The 9,965-nt window shown below is 45.1% G+C and overlaps 1 protein-coding gene and 1 pseudogene across 2 annotated transcripts; both read right to left on the minus strand.

Moving 5' to 3' along the window:
- Positions 1–2,000: 2,000 nt before the first annotated feature.
- On the minus strand, positions 2,001–5,146 carry LOC146964183 (cytochrome P450 1B1 pseudogene; annotated as a pseudogene). Its single transcript, XR_015034791.1, has one exon. The product of XR_015034791.1 is annotated as a cytochrome P450 1B1 pseudogene (transcript).
- Positions 5,147–6,482: 1,336 nt separating this feature from the next.
- On the minus strand, positions 6,483–9,196 carry cyp1c1 (cytochrome P450, family 1, subfamily C, polypeptide 1). Its single transcript, XM_085768466.1, has one exon. It carries the CDS (start codon positions 9,194–9,196, stop codon positions 7,619–7,621), a length of 1,578 nt encoding a protein of 525 aa, XP_085624592.1. The 3' UTR covers positions 6,483–7,618.
- Positions 9,197–9,965: the final 769 nt, after the last annotated feature.

The raw sequence follows: 9,965 nt of genomic DNA on the forward strand, positions 1-9,965 counted from the left end.
CAAAGACTATAGCACCAAATTGTAAGGTGGCACGACTGCATTATTATGTCAAGTGGAACATTATTGTAAGTCCTGCTCAGTGTTTATGACATAATTCCACAGGGGGCTTCAGTAGAGAGGAAACATTTATAACCAATTAAACATCAAACAGCCTCTGGAATATATTACACTGAATCAGAATGTAAAGTGCAGCTCTTTCCAATTTCTTCGACACATTTCATTATTTTGTTGCAGGGATCAGGATTATTAAAGTGTCAGGCGGAAGCTGTCGTTTCCTTTTTGAAGCCAAATCGCCACAGTCTGGATGCTTCCATAAACAAGGCTGGAGAGAGACGAGAATTCGTTGACCTCAGAGCAACCGTCGTCATCTCACTTGTTGGAAACGTCACCTCTGTCCAGTCTTTGGTTATTTTACGTGAGCTCTTTTTTCCCACCCTAAGGCTATCTGTTCTTGTAATCCTAAGAAAAATGTTTGCTGGTTTATTTACTCTTTCTTTTCTTTTTTTGCAATAGAATGATTAATGATCTGCTGTGATGTTCTATGCTTCAGGCAGAATGAGGAAAATGCAGATTTATGCTTGTACTTTTATTTGTCTTTGCAACATTTTGGATTGGGAGTGTAGCTGTGGTCAGCTTGTTGGTCTTAGGAAAGATTGGCTGAATAAGTACATGAGGCCGTTCCTAGCCAGTGCTCAGACACAATGTTCCGCTGTGTTTCAGCAGATGATGGCAGCAGACGGGAGGAGGAGGAGGAGGAGGAGGAGGAGGAGGAGGAGGGGGGATTTTCTGGAGGATTGCGTTTGTCTCCTTCCAAGTAATTCTACCTCACTGAGTGTCATCTACCAAACAGTGACTGCAGTTTGCATGTCAAAGCTCCAACGGAGGAGGAGAGGAGTTTTTTTTCTTTTTGGGATAAGATTGCTGAGCTGTATTCGGTGGCAGCGGAGAGAACGTAGTGGGAGGTCACTCTGTGTACGTGCAGAATGCGAGTAACCTCAGGGCTGACACACTGTCAGCCTGTACACTTTTCTGTTTTTCCTGTAAGGGGTAAAAAAAAACCCCGAGCAGGTCGAGGGCTGAGTTGGTATGCGGAGCGGAGCGCGGGTGACTCAGGGTGAAAGGAAGTCTTTCAGCTGGACACATTTCATGGATGTTTTGGGAAGCAATGATGGAAACAGGGGAGTTGAGGCGGCCCACTCCTCCCTCTAGGGTCCTTGCGGTGTCAGAGCAAAGAGCGAGAGTGAGGGAGAAAGAGTCTTTAACAGCGCTGAATGTCTTCATAACCCTGGTGGAAACAGGCCTCATCCACAGAGACACTCAGGACCAGAGTCTCATGGGGGCAGAGGAGGGAGATAAAAGTAGGACGAGGGATGAAAATGATAAGCTGCTAACCCACACTTACACTAATATTTATGTATCATACTCGCAGCAAGGATGAATGTTGAACAATGGGTGGTTTTTGGTTTTCCAAGAATAAAAGAACGTCAGTCAGGAGGGGGAATCTTTTGCTGGAATAGACGCAAATGATGGTCGCTGCAACATCCTGTGACAGTAAAGATGATAAACAGTGGGTTGGAAATAATGGAAATTCATGCTAAATGATAATAAAAACACAGGTGGGTCGTGTCAGGTTGAGTGCCAGTAAGCAGCTTCTGATGTCCATGAAAGATGTCTGGTCATCATCGCTCTGGTATGTGAGTTTTCAAACAACTAAAAGTGGTGGAAGGAGGATACTCACACCCTTTACTTGAAATGTCATGCGGATAAAAGTTTTTCATTCAAATTTAAGTCCATGAGTAATGACAAAAATGTACTTGTTATTAAATTATGATAAACTAATGAAAGAGAGAATACTTCTAACAACTCAAAGACAAATGAAACATGACAGGGAACCAAAGCAGACACTGCTTTTGTGTGATGGGTCACAGGCCAAAAAAGACTGGGAGTTTGTAGGATTCTCATTTGTCTTGTTCTATTTATATTGAAAACCTTAATCTTGAGCACAGTGCTGAAGTAAAATGCTCTCCTTTATTTTCCACTGAAAGACCTTCAACAGGGCCACATCACCAGCCCTCCTGTTGCATGTTACATCTGCAAACTGCACTAAAACAGTGGTCTCAAAATAAAAGCCCTCAGGGGACGTGGTGCACATATAGTACAAAGAGGCCTGTCAAACGCTGTTTATTGAAATACAGCCTGATGTAACCTGCCGATTTCATCACCCCAAGTGTCTCTGCGTGCACTTCGCATTGTTTGCCTTATAGCATAACGCCAAAGCTGTAATGTTTTGGACCTCTAGTCCTTTGAAATTCACACCTTTTATTAGATATGATGTCAGTTTAAGAGATGCACGGCTCCGCAGCGAGCGACCGAATCTGGATGTGTTCGCTCGGAAGAAAAATGACACAGCAGTCAAAAGAGCACAGCACGGCCCGGGTTAAATATTGATGAGGGCGGCTCGCGGCTGCTCGCTGTTGCCTGTACTGACGTATACTGAGTCACTGGCTGCTTGTTAAGGCACGGAGAACGAGAGCATGCGGGGCCGGTAACCCTTGTTAATCTTTCACAACAACACTGAGACCAGACATCATGATCTATTATTATCTCTTTGACCTCTCTGGCCTCTGTGACTCTCAACACTTTGGCTAATACATGCCACAGATGCAGTTATAAATCAGTACAAAATGTTTATTGTACTTTCACGGCTTCAGTCACACGTTTTAGAGTACACACAAGGTCACTATGAAAACATTATTTAATTATTCTTTACAGCTTATTTCTCAGACAGTGTGGTATTCCTCATGGATCACATACAGTAATGTATTATGTGCACAAGAGATCTAAGACAGTTAAATTAGTGGCTTTTTTTACATGTGACAGGAGTTATGAGTTACTGAGAACAACAGTATTATGCATGATTCAGGAGTACGTGGCTGTAGATGACATGCATGCTGTATTTGTATTGAGCTCAAACATAAAGAAGTTTGGTACATATGAAGATAAATGGAAGTGCCTGTGTGAATAATTGTTGAGTTGAGACCACACAGCTGGTCCATGATTTCTCCCCATCATCAGAGAAAAAAAAAAACACTTTATTCATCACCACCAGTTTATATTGTAATTTAGGGGAGACTCCACTAAAATTTACCCTCATATAAATAACAATACGTACTTAAGGTTTATTATGAATTGTGGGTTTGGGCAACCACATCAAAGCTTTCATTACATCTTTCTCCCTTCTTTCTTACATGATGCAGTACAGATATATTTGATTTCAGTCACTTACAGTCAGTTTCTTTTAAGAGTTGAGGAGTATAATTATTATCAGGATGTTTTTAATACGTACACTGGGAGGGATTTTTTAAGTGAATGTAATAGCTTGCAATGTATTGTCTTTGGTCACAATTTTAAATGTTGCCAAAAGTAAGAAAGCTTATCATTTGCATTTTTTTGTATGAATTAACATCTTTTATTTACATAAATATATCAAGGTATAAATATGTACTTCAGAACACATACCTCATATTGTATTGCTGTTCTTTGAACAGAGAAACCACAGTCAGACAGCTCTTTACTGCTCTTTAATGGTTCCCCTCCGGAGTTTGGCTGTGATCTTGTAATCTAAAGGCCTCAGTGTTAAACCATATGAGCAGTTTAAAGACAAGTCCTCGCTGGGGCATTTCTCAAAGCTGCACTGGTGGAGTAAAATTGCAAAGAACAGAAATATCTCAACTTTGGCAATCTGATCTCCAATACATCTCCTCTTCCCTGCTGAGAAGATCATAACACCTGTGGTGATATCCTTGTCCAGGGAGCCGTTTTCATCCAAGAAGCGCATGGGCTCAAAGACGTGAGGGTCCTTCCACTTCAAGGGGTCATGATTGACGGACCACTGGTTGATGAAGACCACTGTGTCTTTGGGGATGTTTAGACCGTCGATGGTGACGTCAGATGTTGTGGAGTGTGGGATTGTGACGGGGACGAAGCTAGTGAAGCGCATGGTCTCGTAGATGAAGGCGTCCAGGTACGCCAGGCTGCTCCTGTCCTCAACTGATGGGAGTCTGTCTGGGCCCACCACCTTGTCGATGAGCTCGTGGAGCTTGGTTTGGATTTCAGGGTGTTTAGCCAGAAGCAGGACAAGCCAGTGAAGAGCTGTGGAGACTGTGTCCAGGCCTGCTCCGATCAGATCTGACACCGTCCCGTCTGCGTGGTCTTTGGTCAGTCCGTTGTCAGCGTCAGCCTTGTCAATGACGCCGATGATGGCGTCGCTCATATCCCTCGTTACCTCTGGATCGTATGTGTCTCTGTGCTCCTCCACTTTGTTATGGACAAACCCAAAGAACTCATCGTTTAGGTCTTTAAAGTTTCTGAAGACACTGCGAACCGGATTGGGGAAGGACTGGAGCCATGGCATCACGTCTACCAGGCTGCCAGCCCCTACCGTCTGCCCAAACTTATCAACCTTCTTTAGCAAGGCTCGAAACTCAACGTCATCGTGTCCGTACCGCTTTCCGAAGCACAGGGCGCAAATCACGTTAGCTGCAGCGACCGTCAGCTCGTGAGCGGGGTTGAAATACTGGCCCTGAGAACTGAGTTTCAGGAAAATCTCAACTAGCTCTGTGGCTTCTGCCACAATTTGCTGCTCAAAGGCTTTTTTGGTCTGGCTGTTGGCAGATGAGAATGCTCTGATCGTTGATTGAGCAATTTTCCTGTGCATCTTCCACTGTTTGCTGTAATTGGTGAAAGTCATACTTTTCCCCCCTGAGACAGCCTGGAAAGACACAAAGTTTGGTCTGCCTGCAAACTCAGTGCTGTGCTGTATCAGAGCCTCACGTATGGCCCTGTCTCCGTTGAGCACCACGATGTCGCTGCAGCCCAGCCGGATCTGGTACACGTTGCCGTATTTTTTGGCTAGCCTGGCGAAGGTGATGTGAGGCATCTGGCCCAGCTGCATGGCGTTGCCCACCACGGGCCAGGCGAAGGGTCCCGGCAGTCTCCTCTTGTGCCTGAGGTTCCTGACCCACAGACAGGCTTCCAGACAGAAGAGGAAGACGAAGGAGGCGACCAGAGCAGGCTGGACCTGTCCGCTCCACTCTCTGATGATGCTGCTGCCCTTCACACCAAACTCTGCGTCCACTTGAGCCATCCTGTGGTTTGTCTATCAGTCACTGCAGCCAATAAAAAGGCTTTTCACTGAAAATTTGGAAAACAAGTGGTTTCTATTTAACAAGTCTTAAATATATCAAAGCACAAACACTTACTGTTTTCTTTTCTTCTAATCTATTCAGACTGGTAAAACAGCCATACCAAAAAAAAAGTGCTCGGAGCAGCACTCACATGCTGTCTCCCCCCTCCTCCACAGAAGCTAGTGAGAAGGGCTTGATCAGGTTGAGCGGTTAGCAGTGGTGCAGCACGTCTTCAGATGACCACTTTAGAAGAATGCAGATTCAAGCCTTAACACTTTGCTTATATGTATCTCTACGGTGGGAGGGGTCAGCGACTCAGGTTTTTTATTATCTCTCCCCTCCCATTTTGACCACAGCCTGCAGACCTTAGTCCTGTTCCCTCTCGGGCCTCCTTCCAGCAGCGTCCCCTTGTAGGACGTCGGAAAGCTACTTAATAAGCCCTGATGCCAAAAACGACACATTTATATGTTTGTTGCCAAATAATATAACAGAGATTACATAAACAAAATGCCTAATTTAAATTTGTTAATGTCCAGAAATTATTCACTTTATCAATGTGATGGAATGGACGGAGTGGAATTTTAAAGTAGGAGCATATATTGTAATTATTTGGACAATGAGCTGAGTTGATTGTTTTTTCCTCTCGGATTAGATGATTTTGCTGTTTGCACTTTTCCTATGGACTTTCCGTGACTATTTTAAATACAATTTGCTTTCTGTTATTTACAGCCAAGCTGTTAATTATAACCATCCAGGGAAAGAGGCTCTGGGATATCACCATGAAAGCTGTGGGTTTCAAGATCCAAACACTAGATAGATACAAACAACAGGATTTATTATGCTCCATAAAAATATATATACAGCGTTATTGTTGGCATAATAGCTCTTTAAACACAGGTCACTGAGATAATGTAGCTGTTAGGTTTGTGGCTGCATCAAAATAGTTTTTAAAAAGGATTCAGAACTGGGGACCCTGGTTATAAATCTACTCATGTGGGTGCTTGTGCAACAAAAGGAAGAACTTAAAAAAGCATCAAGTTTGGTTTTAGTCATATTCTGCCAAGTTAAGTATTCCAGAGGTTTCTATTTTTAGAACAATGTGTAATGACAGACATCTAAACAATGGTGGTTCCTAATGTCACATTTTTGGCACACGTCTCACAAAGCCAGTAGTGACTGAAAAAATGCATAAAAAACTGACAAGCTTGACGTTATGACGCAGCTCCAAAAGAGCGTCATGAAACTAAAGTTCAGGCTCGTTCTTAAGGTGAAAAACAGACAGTTAAACTGGACACATTGTGCATTAATAATTCACTTTATTCATTTCAGATAATAGCTTATTTTCCATCATATAAAGCCAACACATTGATACAAAATACCCTTTATGCTTTAACATTCAAGGCCGGCTGATTTAAACTGTTGCCTTGACACACACACAGAGAAATGCATCCCTTGGACATTATAACATCAATTCCTGAATACAGAAGCTTAAAAAGGATGCCGTGACATTCGTGTAGCTTTGAAAACATTACTTTGTAAACAAACATGTTTTTGAGAATGCCTCTTGAGTGGAAAAAAAAACTGCACGTGTTTTCCTTGAATTGGTGAGACTTGGATTTGGCATGGAGTAGCTGCAGTGCTCGTACAGTAAAAGTGAACCCTGAATACGTACAACGTTTGTGAAGTGTTCACTTGTTTATTCTTCCATTCATTCAGTCTCTTCTTCTCTCTGGAGACTGTGATTGATGCTCCTTGATGAACGGCTCCCTCCTTCACAAATACGCCTGCCTCTTTTCCCCTCCTCTGATCAGCTCTCTTGGTTTAACTTGTTCATATAGTTGGAGTACAGTAGATAGTGGAATGCATTAAACTTCATTACATTTACAGTCATACCTGAAGTAGGAAATTATATATAAAATATATTATGCAACTGCTTTATGTGGCAAAGGTTAAATATATTCTTACATAATACAATTTGAACCGTTAAGTTATCAAGTGACTCTGTAACATTCACAAGCATTTCATGTAGTCTGTTAGTTTAAACTGACCTTTAGGGGATGTAGCTAATTCATGGACACATCATACATGGACATGCTCAATAGTGGATGTAAAACAAGCACAAAACTCAGAATTAAATGACTACAGTATGTACAAAATCAGATCAAGTATAGAATATTTTGTGGAACAGACATGTCATCATTTTTGCACTGATCCCAACAGTCCACACATGTGAATTCTACCTGCAGTGAATGATACATCTTTGAAATCATATTCCCAGCCCTGCATCCACAATAATTCAAATACAGACCATGTTAAAGTTCCATTAAATATCATTAAATACGAGAATCTTACAACAGGATTTAGTGCAGGTATGTTGATACTCACTGATTTAATGTTTGCTGGCCTTGAGTCACAGTATCGGGACGTGCTGTTCACGCCGGGGAGACTAAGCCGAGCAGCTTCCCCCTGAGCTTGGCGTTGACACAATACCGGAGGGGCTTCAGCGTGAGCCCGTAGGAGCAGTCAAGGGTGAGGGTCTGAGAGGGGTCGCTCTCAAAGCTGCACTGGTGCAGCAGCACAGCTGTGAATAAAAACACCTCTACCTTGGCGATCTGGTTGCCAATGCAGCGTCTTTTACCCGTCGAAAAGATCATCACGCCGTTGGTTGCGTCTCTGTCCAGGGCCCCGTTTTCATCCAGGAAGCGCGTGGGGTCGAAGACGTGAGGGTCCTTCCACTTCAGAGGGTCGTGGTTGACGGACCACTGGTTGATGAAGACCACGGTGTCTTTGGGGATGCGCAGACCCTCGATGGTGACGTCTGAGGTGGTGGAGTGAGGGATGGTGACCGGGACGAAGCTGGTCAGACGCATGGTCTCGTAGATGAAGGCGTCCAGGTACGCCAGGCTGCTCCTGTCCTCGGTGGTGGGCAGTCGGTCTGGGCCCACCACCTTGTCGATGAGCTCCTGCATTTTGACCTGGACGTCCGGGTGTTTGACCAGCAGCAGGAGGATCCACTGCATGACGGTCGATATGGTGTCTTGACCCGCTCCGATCAGATCCGTGACCGTCGCTTCCACGAACTCTTTGCTCAGCCCGCTGTCTTTCCCGTGCTCGATCACGTTGATGATGGCGTCGCTCATGTCCCGGGTCACGTCGGGGCTGAAGGACTCTCGATGCTGCGCCACTTTATCCGTCACGAAGGCGAAAAACTCCTCGTTGAGGCTTTTGAAGTTCTCGTAGACGCTGCGGACCGGGTTGGGGAAGGACTGAAGCCAGGGCATGACATCTACCAGGCTCCCTGCCCCCACCGTCTCTCCAAACTTGTTCAGTCTTTGCAACAGTTTCCTGAACTCCAGGTCATCGTGTCCGTACCGCTTCCCAAAGCAGAGAGCGCACATGATGTTGGCGGCAGCTACTGTAAATTCATGAGCAGGGTTGAAATAGCGTCCATCAGCGCTGCGCCGCAGAAAGACCTGCACCAGCCCCATGGCCTCACCTGTGATGTGCTGCTCAAACTCTTTTTTGGTCTGACTGTTGGCAGAGGAAAAGGCTCTGAGGCTCGACTGGGCAATTTTCCTGTGTGCTTTCCACTGTTTGCTGTAATTAGTAAATGTCACACTCCTGCCTCCAGAGACCATCTGGAAAGACACAAAGTTTGGTCTGCCTGCAAACTCAGTGCTGTGCTGTATCAGAGCCTCACGTATGGCCCTGTCTCCGTTGAGCACCACGATGTCGCTGCAGCCCAGCCGGATCTGGTACACGTTGCCGTATTTTTTGGCTAGCCTGGCGAAGGTGATGTGAGGCATCTGGCCCAGCTGCATGGCGTTGCCCACCACGGGCCAGGCGAAGGGTCCCGGCAGTCTCCTCTTGTGCCTGAGGTTCCTGACCCACAGACAGGCTTCCAGACAGAAGAGGAAGACGAAGGAGGCGACCAGAGCAGGCTGGACCTGTCCGCTCCACTCTCTGATGATGCTGCTGCCCTTCACACCAAACTCTGCGTCCAGTGCCATGGTCACAGATCTCTCTGCGCACTTGTTCCTCAGGAAAGAAAAAAAAAAATCTTCACTTCTCACCAAAGTTTGCTCAGTGGTTGATTTTCTTTTCTTTTTTTCTTTTTTTTGGAAGAAAACGAAAATCTTCTAAAGCTCTTGGATATCCATATCAGGTAAGAAAAATGTGTCAGGTTTATCAGTCAAATATCAAAGAGGTCATAGTGATGAAACCTTAAAATGAGTGATAAATGAAGTGAGTTAGTGTGAAGTTTGTGTGTCTTTAGTTAGTGTTGTCATCAGGCTTTAAGGCTTCAGTGCCTGCTTTTTGCTCCACTGCAGCGTCTTATATGTTTTGCAGTTGGTGGGCAGGGCTCAGGATAACTTTCATACTCCTCCCATTGTGGTAGCCTTACAGACCCCACTACATTATCTCTCTGCTGTCGCTCGCTGTTGGAGGCGCGCACTTGTGAGCGGACACCGGGGGAAGGGGGGGAGGAGGGAGGAGGAGGGGGTGGACACCGTGAGCGTGCAGCGCAGTGAACGACCGCTGAAAAGAAACAGAGAGAGGGACTCAGAGCAACTGGTGACCGATTCAGAAGGAAACGCGCCGAGCCGGTTTGTTTTACTAATTGCAGGAGTGACAGAGTTTGCACATTTTAAAGTGCGTCTTTCTGACATGATTTACTGTGCGGCTGCAGAAGACTCAGCGGGAGATCTCTATGGGAAAGTGTTTGCGCACGGTTTGTCCAACTTTAGACTTAATCTGCAGGCGACTCTCATTTAAAAC

This window comes from Trachurus japonicus, chromosome 22, assembly GCF_045865225.1.
Source record: "Trachurus japonicus isolate A0001 chromosome 22, Traja_1.0".
In the NCBI taxonomy this organism is placed as follows: domain Eukaryota; kingdom Metazoa; phylum Chordata; class Actinopteri; order Carangiformes; family Carangidae; genus Trachurus; species Trachurus japonicus.

What these genes read in the sequence shown, in the direction of transcription:
- cyp1c1 (XM_085768466.1), bottom strand. Translation starts at nt 9,196, where the DNA reads ATGGCACTGGACGCAGAGTTTGGTGTGAAGGGCAGCAGCATCATCAGA.